This window comes from Chelonoidis abingdonii, chromosome 2 (assembly GCF_003597395.2).
Source record: "Chelonoidis abingdonii isolate Lonesome George chromosome 2, CheloAbing_2.0, whole genome shotgun sequence".
NCBI lineage: Eukaryota > Metazoa > Chordata > Testudines > Testudinidae > Chelonoidis > Chelonoidis abingdonii.
In genome coordinates, this window is record NC_133770.1 from 95,823,051 (window position 1) to 95,845,183 (window position 22,133).

General features: G+C 42.3%; 1 protein-coding gene across 1 annotated transcript in view; it reads right to left on the reverse strand.

The window, feature by feature from the left end:
* Positions 1–22,133, reverse strand: part of ELMO1 (engulfment and cell motility 1) — a 472,781-nt gene that overhangs the window by 289,716 nt on the left and 160,932 nt on the right. Inside the window, exons 6-7 of the mRNA XM_032785439.2 lie at positions 21,663–21,832; positions 8,998–9,033 (exon numbers count right to left, since the gene is read on the reverse strand). Coding sequence (XP_032641330.1) covers positions 8,998–9,033; positions 21,663–21,832 — 206 coding nt within the window. The remainder of the gene's footprint in view (positions 1–8,997; positions 9,034–21,662; positions 21,833–22,133) is intronic.

Consider the following 22,133-nt stretch of genomic DNA (forward strand, 5'->3'; position numbering starts at 1 on the left):
TAGAAATTAAAAATAAAATCCATGTCCACATATCACAGAGGCAGCCGTGTTAGTCTGGATCTGTAAAAGCAGCAAAGAATCCTGTGGCACCTTATAGACTAACAGACGTTTTGGAGCATGAGCTTTCGTGGGTGAATACCCACTTCATCGGGTATTCACCCACGAAAGCTTATGCTCCAAAACGTCTGTTGGTCTATAAGGTGCCACAGGACTCTGTGCTGCTTTTACATGTCCATATAAACATACATCAGTAGAAGCACAATATTATCGAAGTATTGAACAGCCACTGGTAAGCTTAACAGAGGAGCATCAGAAACAGAACAGTCAAGCAACGAAAGCAATCTCAAGAATAATTGGCAAGTTAAGATTTGAGCAATGTATTAAAGCCTGGATCATTGATTGATTTTTTTTTTTTTTTTTTAGTTTACAAAAAATGGTTAACCTTTGTAGGCGGAATTAACTTAAATTCCCAAGCAAAATATAAACTTAGTTTTGTTACTTTATACTAAAACATTCATATAGACATACACATTCATATCATTAAGAGAGGCAGACAGTATAATGGCTGCAAGAAACTTCATCGAAATTCAGGTTTGTCTAGAACAATAATCCAAGAAAATAAATAGCATATGCCATCTAATACAAAATCTCATCCCACCAGTGTTTCATTCATATTGAATTAGTAGGAAGAAGGATCTTTCTCTATACACATTTGTACCAAGATCTTTCAGGATGATTTTACATCTCATGAGGCACAACCAACCCATAAACACCAGACCCTTTCAGCCTTTGCAAAATGATTTAACAATCTGGTGTTAATTTCTGATGAAGATGCTGTTAGCGTCTGCCATCACAATAAGGATGATATAGGTTTTCTTTAATGATCAAAGACACAGGTAAATATAATCTCCTATCCTGATAACACTAAGATTTTAATGAAGACTGAGATCAACAAGATTTTAATGAAGACTGAGATCAACACTCTGTTGATGCAATACTGGATGGTATTCATTCTGAACTTTGATCTTTGCCACCTAAATCCCAGCATGTGATGCACCTATAGGTCCCTTACTGAAAAGTCAGTCAACCATCTCATTATTTGAGACTTTTTTTGTGCACATCAGACCAAAATTTGTGAATCATTTTACTTTCCTGAAAATGTACTACACTCTCATGCTTATGAAACTGAAGAAACAATACGAGATATTTGGTTTTCCCTGCTAAAAAAATGAAAGGAATATTTCCCTCCTTTTTCGCCACATGCTCATGTTACTATTATGTCTTCATTAGAGAAACAACTCTGGGCAAAAACCCTAGTTACAACATGTCACTCTTCACACATGTATACATGAGGTGCCTGAGATTGTTAAAGCTGTCTAAGGAATTTGGATTTCCAATTAAAATAAATTAAAATTAATGGGAATTCGACATCTAGCCCCCACACCCCCAGGCAGCTCTATATTCACATACATACACACTGGAACAACATATTCCCACCAGTCATGATAATGCTGTGATGGAAAGCTACTGAGATCTTTTGATAACTCTTTAAACTAAGGGCTTGCCTACACTTCAAACACTACAGCATCACAGTTGCAGCCACCTGCGTCAACGGGAGGGATTCTCCCAATGGCATAAGTAATCCACCTCCCTGGGAGGTGGTAGCTAAACTGACAGAATTGTTCGGTCACCATAGCGCTGTCTACACAGGGGTGAGGTTGGCTTAACTACGTCACTCAGAGGTGTACATTTTTTCACAGCCCTGTGTGATGTAGATGGGTCAACCTAACTGTTTAGCATAGACCAGGCCTTAGTGACTCAAAGTGTTTTTGCTGTCACAAAGATAGCATTATGATGCATAGGTGGGGATGTATCGAGTCATATGATATGTGGTAAGAGCAAAAGATACATGGACAGGGTTGGACATTAACTGTTAATTGTCACTAGTGGCTAGGATACTAGCTCACCAAATTTAGTGCCTGGGAGAAATTCACTTGCCCCTCAAGACAATTCTAGAAGGGGTGGATAGAAGCACAAAGGCAGCGCCAGAAAGGCAGCTGATCTACACCTGGGATGGAGGGAAGCCTGCAGGGACAATAATTGCTGTAACTCAAGAGGAGGCCAGGGGAGGGAAGCAAATCCATGACTCAAAAGCCAATGGAAGAAAGGTGCTAATTTCAAGCCCTGTATAAAGTACTTGTGCTTACAGTGAAGTACTGAGCCGCTCAGGAAGTGTCAGTCTTATCTGCACAGATCATGAGCCTGATTCTGTGCTGACTTGCACCTTGTGTAATCATTCTCAAAGTGAACATAATCTGCTACCAAATGAGACTGATAGCTCTTCAGACAGCCACACTGAGCAGGTGATAACTACTAAATAAGGCGTGAGGCAGTTGCCAAGTGTTTTCTGTGGCTCATAAGCTGCATGCAGCTCTTTTACAGTTAAAATGCAGCTCCCGGAGCCACCCATACACCCTCCATTCTCCGCCTACAAGACTGAAGCTCGAGGCTTTTGACCTGGGGTGGTGTGGTGAGTCTAGTGGCTTCTGCCCTGCTGGGAGGGAGGAGTTTAAGGGCTTTAGCCCCACAAATGGGCATTGGGGCTAGGGTGACCAGATGTCCCGATTTTATCGGGACTGTCCCGATATTTCCTTGTTTGTCCCACGTCCTGACCAACGTTAGTTTGGGACACCGGACAAACAAGTAAAAGCTCCGGAGCCCGGAAGGGCTCGCGCCCTCCCCCGCCCCGACTCCGCCTCCTCCTTCCCCCATTGGGTCCCTCCTCGAATCTCCGCTCCCTCACTGCCCCATTGGCTCCCTCCCCAAATCCCCACCTCTTGCCAAGCACGCCATAACCAGGAGACTCAGGGGAGCACGGTGCCAGGGTGAGTGTGAGTCCGGCCTGGCCCCGAGCAGGCAGGACTCGGGCACGGTACTTGGAGGGACAGTAGCAGGGCGGCCCGCGGGGCCAGGCGTTGGCTGTTCTCCCCACCTGGGCAGCGGGACTCGGGAGCAGCCGCAGCTTCCACTGCTGCGGGGGGAGGAAGTGGCCAAGCATGTGGCGCTCGGCGGCTGCGGCTTTGGCAACCGGGTCCGAACCCCCCGAACCTGGGCCTGCTGTGGGGACCCAGCAGCGCGCACGCTGTGCCCAGCCCCTGGCCAGTCGTGTGCAATCCCGCGGCAGAGGGATCAGCAGCCCAGCCGTTCCCCTGCGGGACCCAAGCAGGATGGGGGGGCTGGGGCCTGCTGCCCCTACTCCGGGGCTGCCCGCGGGATTGCACCAGCTGGGCAGCCAGCCCAGACGCGACTGGCCAGGGGTTGGGTGCAGCGTGCGCACTGCTGGGTCCCCGCAGCAAGCCTGGGCTCGAGAGGTTCGTGGGTGCCAGAGCTGCAGCTGCCAAGCTTGGCCAGCGGCCGCTTCCTCCCCTCACGGCAGTGGAGCTGCAGCAGCGGCTGCTCCCCAGTCTTGCTGCCCAGGTGGGCAGAACGGCCGCCGTCTGGCCCTGCAGACCACCCCTTACTCTCTCTCCAGGTACTGTGCCCGAGTCCTGCCTCTCAGGGCCAGGCCAGACTCACACTTACCCCGGCCCCACGCTCCCCTGAGTCTCCCGGGCATCCCTCCAGCGCTTGCGGAGGGAGGAGGAGGCAGAAGTGGGGGATTTTTTTTTGGCTCTGCCGCCATTTTTTCCCGTCTGACCCACCCCGCCCCCCGCGTCCCGATATTTGACTTGAGTGATCTGGTCACCCTAATTGGGGCAGAAGCCCCACACCCTGGCAGGCCCCTCCCATGGGGCAGGTTGTGCATGTCTTGCGGGAATCGAACTTCTGAAGATTACTGTATGCAGCTTGGAGGGTCAGTAAGTTTGGCCACTCCTGTAATATAGTAATATATCTGTGCAATAGCAATGCTGCAGTTGTCACAAATCCTATTTTTGTGTCCACCAAGTACCAGTGTAATAGTACTTTGGGTCAAACTTCTCAAGCTTTCAGTACAAAGGATTAGCCATAACTCTACCAATGTTAAACTGCCGGCATCTTTGAAAGAAGTATTACTTGTAACACAGCTAGGCTTGCATCTTACCTCTCCGTTATAGCCTGGAGGCTTGTCTATACTTGGAAGTTAATTTAGATTAAGGAAGAGTGTGAATGTAAAGCACAATAGCTATTCCTGAATAACTCAATGTGTAGACACTCTCATTCCGGAATAAGACCTTGTCTAGACTACAAATGCTTTGCTGCTATAGCTGTACCAGTGGAGCCTCCTAATGGAGACACAGCTTACACCAAGCAAAGGAGTTGTACTGCCAGTACAGCTAAACCACTGTTTGTCAACAGAAGCCCAAAGCCCTCCTCTGTCAGCATAGCTCAGGAGTGAGCAAACTACAGCCCTGGGACTGTATCTGGCCCTTCAGACATTTTAATCCAGCCCTTGAGCTCCCGCTGGGGAGCGGGGTCAGGGGATTGCCCTGCTCTGCATGTGTCGTGGCTCCTGGAAGCAGCTGCAGTGGCACGTCCCCCCTCCGGCTCCTATGCATAGGGGCATCCAGGGGGTGCCACAGGCTGTCCCCACCCCAAGTGCCACCCCCGCAGCTCTCATTGGCCAATGCCTGTGGACAGGGCAGCCCTGATCCCCCCCCCCACCCTCTGAACCCCTCTGTCCCAGCCCAGAGCCCTCTCCTGTATTCCCAACCCCTCATCCCCAGCCCCATCCCAGAGCCTACATCCCCAGCTGAAGCCCTCACCCCTACCCCCCTGCCTTAGCCTGGAGACCTCTCCTACACCCTGAACTCCTCATTTCTGTCCCCTCCCCAGAGCCCGCACCCCCAGCTGCAGCCCTGACTACTCCCACACCTCAACCCCCAATTTCATGAGCATTCACGGCCTGCCATACAATTTCCATACCCAGATGTGGCCCTCATGCCAAAAAGCTTTGCCCACCCCTGGCTTAGCTGGATCTTTGCTGGAGGTTTTGTCAGCATAGCTTTCGGTTAGGTGACAGCCCTGACCAACATGGCAACATAGGACAACAAAACTTTGTTATGTAGATCTAGCCTAACAGTTCCTTGTTCTGGTTTAGCATAATCTGCTTTGTGGATGCAATTCAGGAGTTATTCAGGAACAGGAATAACTTTAAGTATAGACAAGTCCTAACCCCATTGCTCTAGGACCAGCAATTTGCATGCAATCCAATATTTTACTCAAAAGTATTGGTAAGCAGGTTTTGAAAATAAAATAAAGGCAGTTAATAGGACTCAAGGGACATAGAAAATTAAACCATTTCTCCAAAATATTCTCATTCAGAGTGGAAAATTATTATACAAACTTTACAGAGCAACAGATCAAGTTTTAATAGTGTCACCTTTCCTAAGATGGCATGTACAAGTTACTGACAGTAACAAAATGAGGTAGCGGCACATTCTGAAATAGCAAGTCTACTTGTTAAGCAAAAATGACTCACCCTTTTTCAATATTAGTTTTTTTACTTCTCTGAATTAACTAATCACGAAGACAGGAAGGGGAGGCTGTGTGTGACACAAGAGGCCTCATTCTTTTTGAAACTTTGGTTTGTTCAGTTGGGCTCTAGGATTTTTAACTCCTGATCCATTGGCCCTATCCATATCAGTCTGCTATCTAAATGAAAACTGCAGGAAGTAGTTGGAATACTTTAGACAACAACACAAATATCTACTCATTAAGATTATACATATTGTACATTAAAAATGAATTAGGAAAACAAGTCCTAGAAATATCTATCCCTCTTATAGTGAATGGTTCTGGTGCTTAAGAGCTGACATACAGAGACAAATCCTGTTCTTCACAGAACAGAAAAATGTACCCTAGGATAACTGTATCAATGTATTTTACACTGATGCAAACTCATGTAGATACGTTGTGCTGATATAAAGTGGGGCTTACACTGCGACTTAAATAGGTAAATTATCCAAGTAAACCACACTGGTGTAGGCCCCTCTTTGCACTGGTGCAGCATATCTACATTAGAGGTTTGCACTGATGTCATAAACTCAATGCAGTTACACCTATATGAATTTCTCCAATGTAGCCAAGACTTAACTCCCACAAGTTAATGGGACTACTAGATGAGTAGAGCTCATCTACATTACAAATATAACGAGTCAGCAGACCCAGGGCAGTGCTTTAGCCCTGCTACAGGGTCATGCTTAAAAGCTGAGACAATCACATCAGGGAATGCAGAGAAGCCCAGTGGCAAGCAAAATTTAGACCTTTGCCAATACTTCCTCAAAATAGACATCCTACTGGGAAATAGACTGAGGCACAGGAAGTGGAACTACTCCTTTATGAATGCAGCAGCATTTACTCTCATACAAGTGAGAAGAACCAAATATTTCCCTGCATGAGACACATCATGCCTCAGTTCGGTTGTGGCTCCTGGGAATTTTAAGGCCTTCTCACATTCATCTGTTGCATTCTAGAATCTACTTTTCATGTTAAGAATCAAAGCTTTTTGTACCAGAATGAGAAATAAAATCTTTATATTGTTACATGGTTAGTTTTCTTTAAAATGTTTTAATTAGCAATGATTTAACCGTGGATGTATTAGAATTTTCTTTAAAGCAGCTTTGACACCATGATTTACCTTCCATTCCAATGGTAAGCTGCATTTCCTGTGTGATAAACTACACCAAACTGTCAAGGTGGCATATCCATGACTAAGTGATTAATTAGACTTTTGTTTGGTTGTTTAATTATATTTGACATTTTAATTTTGTAGCCCAATATAATTATTACAATACCTTTTATGGACCGATTCAGCAAAGCATGTAAGTACACGCTTAACTTTAAGCTAGGGCTGTCAAGCGATTTAATAAATTAATTGTGATTAATTGCACGATTTAAAAAAATTAATCACAATTAATCACACTTAAATCATTTATATAAATATTTGTGGATATTTTCTACATTTTCAAATATATTGATTTCAATTACAACACAGATTACGAAGTATAAAGTGCTCACTTAATATTTATTTTTTATTACAAATATTTGCACTGTAAAAAACAAAAGAAATAATATTTTTCAATTCACCTAATATAAGTACTGAAATGCAATCTCTTTATCATGAAAGTTGAAAATAACTGCATATAAAAATAAAATAATGTAAAACTTTAGAGCCTACAAGTCCACTCAGTTCTACTTCTTGTTCAGCCAATCACTCAGGACAAACACATTTGGTTACAATTTGCAGGAAATAATACTGCCTGCTGCTTCTTTACAATGTCACCTGAAAGTGAAAAAAGGCATCCACATGGCATTGTTGTAGCAGGTATCACAAGATATTTACATGCCAGATACACTAAAGATTCATATATCCTTTCATGCTTCCATCACCATTACAGGGGACATGTGCCCATGCTGATGATGGGTTCTACTTGATAACTATCCAAAGCAATGCAGACCAATGCATGTTCATTTTCATCATCTGAGCCAGATGCCACCAGCAGAAGGTTGATTTTCTTTTTTGGTTGTTTTGGTTCTGTAGTTTCCTCATTTTTGTGTTGCTCTTTTAAGACTTCTGAAAGCATGCTCCACACCTCGTCCCTCTCAGATTTTGGAAGGCACTTCAGATTCTTAAACCTTGGGTTGAGTGCTGTAGCTATTTTTAGAAATCTCACATTGATACCTTCTTTGCATTTTATCAAATCTGCTGTGAAAGTGTTCTTAAAGCAAACGTGCTGGGTCATCATTCAAGACTGCTATAACATGAAATGCAAGCAAAACAGAACAGGAGACATAAATTAAACTCCTTGGGAGAGAATTGTAATTTAATTAACACATTTTTTCAATCAGCATCATCAGCATGGAATCATGTCCTCTGGAATGGTGGCTGAAGCATGAAGGGGCACATGAATCTGGCACGTAAATACCTTACAACACTGGCTACAAAAGTGCCATACGAATGCCTCTTCTCACTTTTTGGTGACATTGTAAATAAGAAGCAGGCAGTAGTATCGCCCATAAATGTAAACAAACTTGTTTCTCTTAGCAATTGGCTGAACAAGAAGTAGGACTGAATGGACTTGTAGGCGCTGAAGTTTTACATTGTTTTATTTTTGAGTGCACTTATGTAACAAAAAAAAAATCTACCATTTGTAAGTTACATTTTCATGATAAAGAGATTGCACTACAGTACTTGTATGAAGTGAACTGAAAAATAGTTTCTTTTGTTTATCATTTTTACAGTGCAAATATTTGTAATAATAATATAAAGCGAGCACTGTGCACTTTGTATTCTGTGTTGTAATAGAAATCAATATATTTGAAAATCCAGAAAAACATCCAAAATATTTAATAGATTTCAATTGGTATTCTATTGTTTAACAGTGCAATTAATTGCGATTAATTTTTTTAATCACAATTAATTTTTTGAGTTAATCGCATGAGTTAACTGCGATTAATTGATAGCCCTACTTTAAACACAAACAGTCCCATTTGAAGTATTGGGACAACACATGTGATTGAGATAAGCATTTAACCAAGGCACATATTATGTTGCAGTTTTCCTTTAAACTGTTATCAAAATCCCACTGGTTTTATCATTATATTAGACTACCAGAAATTTAAACTGGAATGATTATCAATCTTAATTTTATTCCACCAACATCAAAAAGCAAAAGCACTCACTAACTATTAATAATCACACAAGCCACAGACTTAAAATGAATAAACGGGAAGTTGCTTGCTCAAATTAAAATAGCTGTGCTGTACGAAACAGCGAGAGCCCCCTCACCACAGTTTTAGTATAGTTATAGAAAAGCGGCATCCATTGCACAAGCAAAGCAAAAAAAAACAACAAAAAACGATCTTTGACAGGTAACATCAAAGAGCAGGAAATAGAGGTTGAAGAGCTGCTGAAGCAATAAACGCAGATGTACTTAAATATAATATTAGAAGGAAGGCCTGGAATCAATCATGCAAAAAGAAGAAGTGTGCAAGATGACAATCCAATCAGGTTCTTACCAGGGCTTCATTATCTTCTGCAATTTCTGATAGCGTCTGTAAAATTTAAAAACTTCCATGTGAGGAGATACATTTTAATACAAAAAAGGACAACTTTAATAACATTCAGGGATTGACACATAGTATAAAGGACAATAAATTACTGGCACTTATTCAGAAAGGAAATAGTTCAATCTTTGGTGAAGGAAAAGAAAGGGCTTTAGTTAATTCAGAATACCTTTTAATTACCTGGCCTGAATACTTGTTTTAAGAAAGAAAGAAAAAGGAAAAAGTTTCCAATTAAAAAATAAATTGAGCATAGATCCTTTAGATCCTATTTATCTTTTCATTATCAGTGCCTGGACAGCCTAAATTACTGTGCATAGTCTTATAGGTTTCTTTGATACAAAAAGAGTTCATGATAATAATACACTTGAGACATCCTCTGTCTCAACGTTGCTATAACATGAAGTCAGTTCTCAGAAAACTCATTTCTTTTACTCCCTGTCTACATTACAAACAAAACTCAATCATAGAAGACATGGCTAAAAATTTTGGTGTAGATGGGAGGTAACAGGGTTGAAATCCTGAACAGCCCAGGACATAATCCTGGCCCTGCTGAAGTAATTAGCAAAACTCCCATTGACTTCAGTGGGGCCAGGATTTCATCCTAGTTTTTAAACATGGCTACAAGGACATGGTGAGGTCATGTCTACAGAACAGCTTTAAGCCACATGGGAATTAGTTTCCCTGAGTTATAGCTGTAGTATGCGGGCACAGACTAAAAGTGGGTCTGTGCTTCAAATGTAGGTTCAAATTCCACACATCTAAATTTATAGGTATCCAGATCCAGAGTGCTGTATTAACCCATTTGAGGAAAGCAGGCCCCAGCTGCGAAAAATGTACATATGGGTTCAGATTCCAAAAGTCTGTCATCAGGGGGGTTCAGTTTTTTTCAAGCTCTAATTCTAACCTTCATGATAACATCGCCCCTGTAACAACTTCCAAAACACTTGGTGCCTATTTGTGGAGGGTGGTTTATGTACCACAGCCAAGAGGGTTTTGTTTAGACATTTCCTATTTTTTCGGAGACATGCAATACTGCACAGCATTAGTGAACCAGAAATTATGGCATCATATTACTATATTTAGGAAACTGCAAGCTGAATATTAAGTGGAGGGAAGAGGGAAAAGATAATAAAGAACATTTCAAAGTCACGGTCCACTAATCATGATTTGCAAATCATCATCCCAGTAATAACCAGCTCCAGAAATGCTGATCATGCCACTCAGCAAGCTAAGGTAAAGACATTATGAATGGTGAGACTGGCATCCAAAAAAATAATAATCCTCATTGAATCCAAAGAGCAAATTCGCCTTCTTCACCCCAGTTATATTCCTAAATCTTGTATGCCAATTGTTATAGAGAACTCTTAATATTTGCAGATCTCACTACCCTATCTTTTTAATCCTTTCTATTCTTTCTCTGGGGGTAACTTTGGTTTGATATAACAATGTTCTCCAGCATTTGTATGTGGATATACCATATCACAAGGTCTGAATTAGTCCAAGGTACTTGATCAACCAGTTCTGTTGGCCTTACAGTGCATTCACAATTTATTCTACAGTCATCCTCTAGATAACGAAGGCAATTTTCTATGATGAAATCGACCAGTTATTCACATGGGGCCAAACTTGCACCGTTAGCTATTGATTAAAAAAAACAAAACAGTGAAGTCAAATTTATATCATAAGGGGTGTTAGTTGGGTCAGGATTGGGACCATGGTCATCTGCTACTTTGCCGCTTCTTCTGATGAATGCTAACATCCTAAGTGCTTTCAATCAAACACTATCCAGTTCCATGCAGTAATATTTGGAACTTCAGTAAGAAGAGCTTTGATGATATATGCAGCAATAATGCAGGATTACCTCGCTTTCTTCTACATCCTAATTTGGAAGCGTATGGTTTCTCTACATAAACAGTATGCTGTACGTTCTACATATACTGCATCAGCGTGTTGATTGTCATATACCATTTTTATATTATATCATCTCACAAGTCCAACATATAAAACATGATATTTACATAACATTCATGTACAACTTTTCTTCTATGCGGTTTCCACATTTCAGTCACCCAGGTAAGTGGCTCTGGGGGAAGAGTGAAAATCGAGTGCCTTCTTGAGATAGCTCATGCTCTGTTCCAAGCAGGGCACTGCAGGAGAAATACTTTGAGACACTTATATTAAAGAGTTACATCCTAGAGCAGTGTTTCCCACACAGTTGGTCCTGTCCCACTGTCTGGCCACAGGAAGAGTTTAGGTAGGTCACGTGTCCCAGTGGCACTCCCGTCCACTTGCACTCTTACTTCCCCTGGGCAGTCACATAGAGAGTGGGATCCAGGCAGCAGCAGCACCAAGGAAGTACCTCCAGATCCCACTCTCATGTCCCTTGGGCAGCAGCAACCCAGAGGAAGCAGCTGGAGCCAGCAAATGGACAGTCAGCAGGGAGTACTGAGCTTCACTTCTCCATTTATAAGATCTCCAGATACTCATACAACTCTCATCAGTATCTGAGCACCTTCCAACTGTTTAAAAACAACAAGTGTCTCTCCTGATTTTCTTCCTTGTGGTCCTTCCTGAAATATAGGGGTTTTGGTGGGGGTGGGGGGAGGTGTTAAGACAAATGAGTTTTGCATTTAGTTCTGAAAGTGGTGAGGGGTCATTCTCATTTGTTGAGGGAGTGAGATACTGTTCCTGTTAAAGTTCTCTCCCCAACGTGATTCCACCTACTGCTCACCAGTTTCATCATTCTAGTAGATTGTATCTCTGGTGGCAACTCATGGTTATGGAGAGTGGGGTGGCCTAATGTGGAGGAGTCAGAAAAAAGATTCTGGATTACTGTATCACAGGTGTCATCCATGTGGATGTTGGAAGTCTACCATAATAATTAGTTTTGTGAACTTCATCACCATGTCAGACTGCATCTCTAACAATTCCTCTGGGAAGGCTTTTGTGTTTCAGTGTTTGTAGAGAAGTATGAATTTGGAATTCCTAACAATCTATGGGTACACCTAGCTACTATTACCGAGGAAAATGGAGTTCCTGAAGTGATGGAAAACCCTTCTCTCGGTGTAGGAAGAATCTACACTATGGCACTACAGTGACATAGCTATGGCATCATAGTGTCGGATTCCTGTTTGAGAGGAATCTTCCTGCTTTTCAGCCTAGATGGGAAGAGAATGACTACTACACTCAGAAGTTTGTCCTCCCTGGATATGGCCATGTGGTGGACAGAGGATCCTGGAGAGTTGAGGTAAGCCAAAACTGTCAGGCAGCCAGGTTTCTGTAATGACTCACTTGATCTGGTCTGCATCACTCAAAGTCACATATGGCAAAGATCTTATTGATCAGGAAGGGGATGAGGTCCTGATATTTGTCTTTTCTGGGTATGTGCTGTTTGCTGCTTGCACTGGAATGGGTAGTAATAATGCTGTATTCATACCTCACAGGAGGGTTGTGAGGGTAAATTAATTAATCTGTGTGAAGGACTCATAGTATACTGATGAGCAGATAAATCTATCTATCCTATCTATCTATCATACCAGTTTCCATAAAGGAAAAAATTCAAAGTGAATGCCAACATAATGTAAAAGAGCAAATAATGAAAGGTTACGGTTTAGACATTCTGCTACCACAATATGTTCAGTGTTTGGCCTCGAAGGAACTTTGTGATAAATTTCTGGCCGAATCCCAAAAAAACAGCAGTTCCATTTGGAATTCCCCAACCCACACAAATTTAATTCTTGCTGAAAGTGCATTGTAATATATGCCAAGAGCAGCTTCCAGCTGAGACAAACTTAGCACAGCTCCTACTGGGTCAACTGCTTTTTGGCTCACATGGTAAGTTTGCTGCCTATGAATCAAAAAAGAGAGTCCTAGTCTGAGGGCTTTTCTACACTTGAAACACTGCAGCTGTGCCACTGTACTGCTTCAGTGTAGACCTACCTACAGATTGCTGCCTATGAATCAAAAAAGAGTCCGAGGGTATGGCTACACTTGAAATTTCAAAGCGCTGCCACGGCAGTGCTTTGAAGTGCGAGTGTGGTCACAGCGCTCTCTCTCAGCGCTGCACGTACTCCACATCCTCTACGGGTGTAGCTTGCAGCGCTGGGAGCCATGCTCCCAGCGCTGTGGCACTGTTTACACTGAGGCTTTACAGCACTGTATCTTGCAGCGCTCAGGGAGGTGTTTTTTTCACACCCCGAGTGCGAAACTTGCAGCGCTGTAAAGCGCCAGTGTAGCCATGGCCCTAGTTTGAGGGCTTTTCACTGCAGCTGTGCCGCTGTACTGCTATTGGCTGTCTACACAGGGGGTTAGGTCAGTTTATGTCACCAGGCGTGGGGGGGGGGGGGGGGTGGGGTGGGTTTCACACCTCTGAACAACACAGCTGGGTTGACCTAACTCTTTATTGCAGATCAGGTCTCATCTGAGGTAATCTACAAGACACACAAATGCTTCATCTACGCTAAGGAGTTTTTGTGAAAATTTCACACCACGGATAATGCCAGTGCAGCTCTATTGGTGTTAGCAATATCAAGAGGGCTAAAACAGACACGTCTCCTATGGCTGACAGGGCTTCTACACACTACCACTTATGTCAGTACAATTTATGTCGCTCAGGGGTGTGAATAAACCACCCCCCTGAGCGACGTAAGTTACACCAACCTAAGCACCGGTGTGGACAGTGCCATGTCGGCAGGAGAGCTTCTCCAGCCAGCATTGCTACCACCTCTCGCAGAAGTGGTTTTATTGTGCCAACGAGGCATCTCTCCAGTCGGCATAGAGCATTTTCACCAGACATGCTACTGCAGCACAGCTGCTTCTGGTGTACACTAGCCCTCACTGTTTTTAAACACCGCATGTCTAAACATGCTTCCCTCAGAGCAGGTTTAAATGACACTAGGTTAATCACACCAGGCAAGGGACACGGGACTAGGAGCTTCATCTACAGCAGTGGTCTCCAACGCAGTGCCCGTGGGTGCCACGGCGCCCACCTGGGCATTTATGTGTGCCCGCCTAGTGCCCAGCAGGGGAGAGAATCCACGGCCCCGCACCTGCCGGGGACAAAGAACTCCAGGACTGCAGTCTACGGGCTCCGGCGTTCTCTGTCCCTGGCAGGGGCGGGGCTGCGGCTTCTCTCCGGCTTCTCCGGGGCTGCAGGCGCCAGTGTTCTCTGTCCCCGGCAGGCACCAGGCTGTGGCTTTTTTCCGGTTTTGAAGCCGCAGCCCTGCCTCTGCCAGGGACAGACAACTCTGGAGCTGCGGGCGCCGGTGTTCTCGGTCCCCAGCAGGCGCAGGGCCGCAGCTTAAGCCAGAGAGAAACCATGGCCCGCACCTGCTGGGGACAGAGAACTCTGGAGCTGCAGGCTTCATTCTATGTTAAAGTAAGAATAATAAATATATTTGGACCAGCACTTCAACAATGTTTTACTTTTTTAAAATACATAAGATGAAAACTGTTTTTACAAAATAAATATCATAAACTCCTTAATTTTTCCTACAGGTAGATAAAAAAGAGCAAATTCACATGGTAAGGTGAAAGAGTAATTGCTGAATATTTTAATTAATACCTTTTACATGTAAAATTACCCTGAGGGGTGAAAACATTATTTAAATATAATGTTCTTCATATTATTTAATGTACATATACAAAATAAGCCTTGAAAAATTGTTGGCGCCTGCCTCACTCTTCTGAAAACATGCATGTGCTACTGGCCACAAAAAGGTTGGGGACCACTGATCTACAGTATGGCTCCAAGCTTGTGGAAAGCCAATGTTAGGGCAAATTGAAATTTTTCACAAATTTTCGCTCATGTAGGCAATAGAGCAAGTTCAGCTACTGGATAGATGAAGGATCTGCTAAACCAAATTTAGTCTCTATAGATAGATTTTCAGGCATAACATTAGGACATCTGCGTTTTGGACATCAGACACCATTTAAATTCAAGGGGATAATTAACTGCGTTTCAGAAATGTTTCTCGCTCTGCTAACTCATACCATTTTTTTAAAACATATGGTAAGATGTTTTTAGTGGCTACAACATCCCAGTTCCGGAAAAAGCCTCCACCACATACAAAACAAATGATACTCAAAAAACCTATGCAACATGAAATACTGTTGCCTAGCAGCCCCCAAACCAATGAAAAATATTTAAGTAAGTGGGTGGGGGGGTTGTTTGTACCAATTCCTGTTTAATATCATGCTCACAATTTGATTACACTCTGATCAGGGGGTCAAACTAAGTAATAATTTGATGTTTGGGGGGAAGAAAAAAGACTACTATAACACCAGCACTTCCACACTCATAAAAGCCAAACATCTTCAGACGCCAACTGGCCATGCCTGAGGAAAACTGCAAATCCTGTGATTTTAAACTGGTCTCATCATTTTCCTCAAATTTCATGCTAAAAAACAGCCTGTTTTTTCTATTTTTCATTGTGAGGAGTGTTCAGAAATTTAAAGCCGCTGCACTGGCTCCCTTTTCACCCTGTTTTACAGAAATCTGTCTCTTGCCCAAAAAAAAAAAAAAAAAAAAAAAAAAGAGCAAAGGTACAAAGTGTCTCCCTTCCCCCGCCAATTCACCTCAACGAGGCGTGAATATCAACACTTAGCTGGGGCCATTTAAATGCTACTGTTTTTAAGTATGGGCAAGGTAAGAAAAACAACACTGAAGTCTGTCCTGGGATCTACATGGCTACAACTGCACTGCACACAATTATACTGAAGTCAAGGCATTTAATAAAAAAGCACGATTTTCGGTGCTCTTCTGCCCCTTTTTTTAGGATGTGCTCTTTGCTGACTCAGTCTTTGAAGTGGGCTTTTCCTGTTGCATACAGTGCCTAGGTTGGAAAGACACCAGGAAATAAAAAGGAAAAATTCCAAGCATTAAGCAACCTGGGAAGAAAAAAACATTTCAGACAAAAACACTTTCCTGGTTTGTAGCAATTGTAGATGTAAAATGGGCACCTGGTTCTTTTTATTTTTCTTTTCTTCCACTACTACATCCCTATCATCGGGTGGGCAGGGGGGAGGGGAGGACGGGGGGCTGGATATTGTGGTTTCCTTTGTGAGCATAATGGACCAGCAGCGTAGAAAGCACTTTTTTTTTCCAGTGTTGCCAAACAACATAATCAAATCATAATTCCGTCTGGCAGTTTAGATGGAATTGAACCATGTGTTACCAAATCGTGCTCTCACTTGGACTTTGCAGGGCTTTAAGGATTAAAACAAGATTTGGTCCCATTTATTTTGCTAGATGTGTTTTAACTGTGTTTGGAGATTCCTATGTTGAAAGTGTGTCACCTGACAGATTTTATAAAGAATGTAAGACTTTTACTTGCTTCTTTGGCTCAGGTGTCTTTTGTGGCACATTGTGGATGATCATTCACCAAAGAGAGTAAGAACAGGAAAAATTTCATACTGATAATTTTTATATAGTTTTCCACTGGTCTTGTACATAATACCATGTGAAAAGTGAGCTAAGAGGTATAATTTAGCACGGTCTTCCCCTAAACTAGGTCTTGAACAATATGATCTGTTTAATTTGTGTAAATTAATTCTATTAATTTAATAGAAGCACAATTATCACATAGCTGCCAATGCTATAGCTGCATGAAGAGTATGTCTGACTTGCTCGTTGGAAGATTTCTCTCTTTTAAACAAAATAAACAACATGAATAACAATTTAGAAATCGATTCAAATTAATCTGTTCTGGCTGTATTTGTGATTTCCAACAGGAAAAAGGCATAATTCCTCTAATGCAGAAATTAAAGCAACTTTCCTCCTCTTCCCTCCCTCCCACAAACCAAATACATCCCTATTCATGCAGGCCAGGTCTACATTACAAAGTTTTGCTGGCATAGCTATGTCAGTCAGGGGTATGATCTCTGACCGACATAGCTGTGCTGGCAAGAGTCCCCAGTGCAGATGCAGTGATATCATAATAAAAGGTTTTGCTGATAGAGCTTATTTCACTCAGGGGGTGCTGGTTGGAATAAGCTACAGTAGCAAAAGCACAAATAAGCCACGGTGTAAGCCACATCCACACCAGGAGCTCTTTGCCAGTATAACAAGCCAGTAGAGCTATGCTAGCAAAGCACTGCTAGAGTAGACCTGGCCCTAGATGCACCAATAAATTAAACTTAATTGCTGTCATCCTTATCCTATAACCCAGCTATCCTATCACATGTTGTGAACATAGTCCCTGGCATAGTCGTTTTTACTATGTACAACTAAGAAACACTCTCTGTTCTCAATAGCAATGAAGAGTGCTTTAGAACTATGCTATTAACATAGTTGTTTCTAGCACAAAGGCAAGGTGCCCAACAGCAAGCATGCAAAAATCATGCATCTGGCCCCCAGAATCATGAGATTTATTTTAAAATCTCATGATTTTAAAGCCATAGTAAAAGTGGGGTTCTTTTCATTTGTATTCTGACTTTTCAGCCTTTAGTATTCATGTTTTCAAAAGAGCAAAAAAAATTTTTTTTTTTTAAATATGAAAGCTGATCCCAGGAGCAGGGGCTCTAAGAAGAAAACACTAAATAGCATGAGATTTATTATAGAGCAGGAGAACTGGCAACACCAATGCTATTTGCTAAAATACTGATTCTGGGCTGGATTATGGGATATAGTAGCCCAGCGAGCGGGGGAGGGCTGTGGGTGGGAGACCACACCCCAAAAGGTGCAACAAGGAGACTGTGTCTGGCTAAGGCACAATCTCTTTCAGACAATTCTGCTTCTATTTCCCAGAGTATAGGGGTGCATATTTTGCACCAGCCATTAGGGCAGCTCAGAGCCGGGCGGGGGCAGGAAATTGTTGCATGTCTTGCTTAGGGTGACCAGATGTCCCGATTTTACAGGGACAGTCCTGATTTTTGGGTCTTTTTCTTATATAAGCTCCTATTACCCTCCACCTCCTGTCCCGATTTTTCACATTTGCTATCTGGTCACCCTAGTCTGAAGTCACTTCTTGTGTATGCACATGTGCAGTCCTTTTTGTGTATAGAGACCAAAGTCCTAGAGATGACTCGATACCAGGAAGCCTAGTGTTGGTAATCGGCACTTACTTGTTGTGGGGGATATGAAGTACCCACTTTTACAGTCCATCAACATCTTAAAAGCAAATACAAAAACACTTTCCAATTTCTTGATTTTGTTTAATAAAAATAAACAACGTGCAGCATACTCAGAAAGCCTGAAAGAGAAGCAAGCTGAGCTTTCTTACTGGAGCATAAGCACTTTGCCAGCTGCATCAATCAACCTGAGTGTGATGGACACAAGCAGTTTCTAGACTTGCTACCACTCCACAGCTACTGTAAAAAATATTGGTATTGACCAGATACACTTGCAGCTTCATTAGGGCCCTGTCCACACTAAGATCAGACCTCTGCTAGCGACAATATTTTAATCTCAGCACACACAGCTCTTATGGCCCTTTTATTCCAAATGGTGTAGTGGTCAGGAAGGAAAACTTGACAGAATTATGGTAATTACACAGTATGAAATTGAAAAAAAAAAATAGAGAAAATTACAAAACTCTCCTGAATGTTTACTATATCCAGTCTCCATTCACCAGAGAGTATGTAGCAAAATGATCATTTTCATGTTCTTGAATCAATGCACTGTATACATGCAGTGTAAATAACATGCTGGGAAGTAAGTGGGAGACACTGATAACTCCTGGCAATGATTCTTATTTTAATTACACCAGATTAGCAAGACATGTACAGCTAGCTGGAAAATCCAGGGGTATCCTAGTCAGTAAAACATGCAATCAGAATTATCACTGAAGTAATGGAATGAAGGACAAACAAGGCAGGTATAAATGGTGCAGGACTCTTCACTGGCAAAAGTGGCTTAAACTCCAGAGCTTCACTGTGCCTGTCTGCTGAAGGTTAAACAAGGGCTTTTTCTTCATCACAGATGGACTTGTCTACACTGGCAATTTACAGCGCTGCAACTTTCTCACTCAGGGGTGTGAAAAAACACACCCCGGGGCACAGCAAGTTTCAGCGCTGTAAAGCACCAGTGTAGACAGTGCACCAGCAATGGGAGCTGCGCTCCCAGCACTAGTAGCTATGTCCCTTGTTGAGGTGGGGTTTTTTTAGAGCTCTCCCAGCGCTCTGCCGCAACCACACAAGCCACGTTAAAGCACTGCTGCGGCAGCGCTTTAGCGTTGCCAGTGTAGACTAACCCAAAGTTAGCTTGAGGTATAACTTGAGCATTGCCTCTAACTTGAGTTTCATCCACACACAAAACACTAACTCTAGTATGGTAGCGCTTTAAACTAGAGCTGGCTGATCCATCAGGGGATGTAGTCTAAAGCTCAAGTCAGCACAACTCATCAGCTGCTAGCACAACTACCCTATAGCGTGGATGCAAGTGAGCTTTACTTGAGCAACCCTAGTCCTCCAATGCCTTCCCATAATTCCCCCAGACAGGGTCTCCCACAATTCACTGGAAACGTATTCCTAGAAGTCTTAGTGCCACACACAAGTGAGTGGTGCACTGGCATAGATATGGGACCTCAAGTGTGATTTTGCAGTGAGGCTGCTCTCACTCAAGCTAAATTAACTCAAGAACTTGTAACTCAAGTTAACTCTGCAGTGAAGACTGATCATGAGACTCACAATGAAGATCAAGACGGTTAAGATTAAAGCGGAACAGGATAGTGTAAGAGAGACCAAGAGAAAGAGTGCATGTGTGTGCTAGGTTCAGAATGTGCCCTTTCCATTTTCACCAAAACTCTAAATGAATGTTTTCTATTCTTGTGGCTGTTAGGCATGAGCTTACAAAGGATTTACTGTATAAAATGACACAATATAAAACTTGAACAAGATGCACTGTGCAGTGCAGATGTCCTTGCTCCGCAATTACTTTGACCGAACCAAACTTTAAAAGCAAAATCAGACTGCAATCACTCCAGTCACCACTGCAAATTGCAGAGGCTCCGATGAGCTAAACAAGGAGGAAGAATACAGTGAGCAGTTGTAGGCCAACAACAAGTGAATCCATTGGAAACTCTTTGGTCCTGATTCTCTGTTCTGGTACACCAGTTTTAGGGTTTGCCTACACTGGGTATTTTTGCACCAGTGTACCTGCATTGGTAGAGCTACCCTGTTGCAAACCTCTAGTGTAGACATGATGCACCAGAGAAAGAGTGGCTTAGTGCAGCTTATCCCTGTTTGAAAGCCCTGTCGATGAAAGCCACTTTTTATATCGGTGTAGCAGATCTACACAAATGCCCAGCCTACACACAGAGACAAGGTGGATGAGGTAATATCTTTAACTGGGCCAACTTGTGAGAGAGACAAGCTTTCGAGATTACACAGAGCTCCATGTAAGCTTGAAAGCTTGTCTCTCTCACCAACAGAACTTAGCCCAATAAAAGATATTACCTCACCCACCTTTTCTCTCTGATATCCTGGGACTAGCACAGCTGCAATAACATTGCATGCTGCCTGCATATACACACACTTGAGCTTATTTAACTAAGAGTATGTGAGGGGACACTTAAATCAATTTAAACCTAGCTTATATTGATTTAGCTTAATTTGGTCACTAACCAACAAAAGCTGAAGCAATATTAGCCAATTTAACAAAAAATTATCGAAAAGTTATTTTAATTAAACCAGTACAGCTTGTGTCTATAGATCACCCTAGGGTTTGTTCTACTCTACGTACATCAGTGTGTAAATCTCTAGTATAGACAACTCCTTACGCCAGTGTAAAACTGTTGTGAGGGAGTACAGAATCAAATCCTTTGTATCACTAGCTGGATTGCAAGCAGTAATCTAAAACATCCATATAGGTGACGTTCACGGTATCTGACAGTGTGACAGCAAAGCACTATCTGTAAACAGCACCTTTCACCCAAGGATCTCAAAAGCCCATTGCAAATAGAAACTATTAAAGCACTGCTTAACAGTGTAATGCACCAACTGGTGGCAGGTCTATTTTGCACAAACTTCTAATAATTGCCTCAATCCTATGCCCATGAAGTTAACAACAGAACTCTCAGTTACTTTAATGGAACAGGATAAGGTCACTTCACACTGGTAAAAATGGCTGACATTTTCCAAAAGAGTGTAAGGCAGTCAGATGCCTAACTTCTACTGACTTGTAAAAATCCTTGAAAATCCCTTGAAAAATCCCATCAAAAATTAAACTAAAATTAAAGACATAAAATTAAAGAAAACAAAAGGAAGTGGATTTTTATTACATTGTATTAAAGTATAAATTTAAAAAAACAGTTATCAGTTGCCACTATTTTTAACAGGAACCTTAGGACCTAAAGTTTAACAAATGAAGCTTGTTATTTCAGGGCAATCAAGACCTTGTTGATTCCTGGGCTTTGTGGCACAGAAGTGACTTGTGACTTCCTGAGATTTCCTTTTCCCTCTGGGAAAATACCACATTTCTACGAGATTTCATGTGAATGCACAGATATTGTTTTAGTAGCAGAGGACCATTCAGATACTGCTTTTCATTTTCTTATGTTCATTTAGTTTTAGGAAGTGAGCAGTGTTTACTAATATTTCAAGCTAAAATAGTGTGTATGAGAGAGAGTGAGCCACAAAACTGGTGGAAACAAATGTTACAGTTCGAGCAAAATACTTACTCTGTGCCACTTTCGACCATCTGCGTTAGGAGAGAGATACCATCTAGATTTATAAACTCCTGGGCAAACGTAACATCCCGTGAGTAACTGGCCAAGTCTTTCAGTGCTTCTAACTTGGCATCCATACTAGAAGACTGGATCCTCTCATGGAGCTGCTGTGCATTTTGAGCCTCACCAGAGACAAAAGAGAAAAAAAACATTAAAAAAGAACTCCTCAAACTCTTAGTTATAAATGTAATTTGTAAATGATATACTGGGGCTCCAAATTTCTCCGAACGGAACGGATTATTATTTGTATTGCGCTAGCACTCAAGAGCCCAGTCTTGGACCAGTATCCCTTTGTGCTGGGTACTGTAAAGAAACAAACAAACATTGAACAAAAAAATGGCAGTCCATGGCCTAAAAAGCTTATGTACCCTTAATATGGAGTGTGACGCAAACAATAAAACTACCCCAGAAAGCAAAGTATAT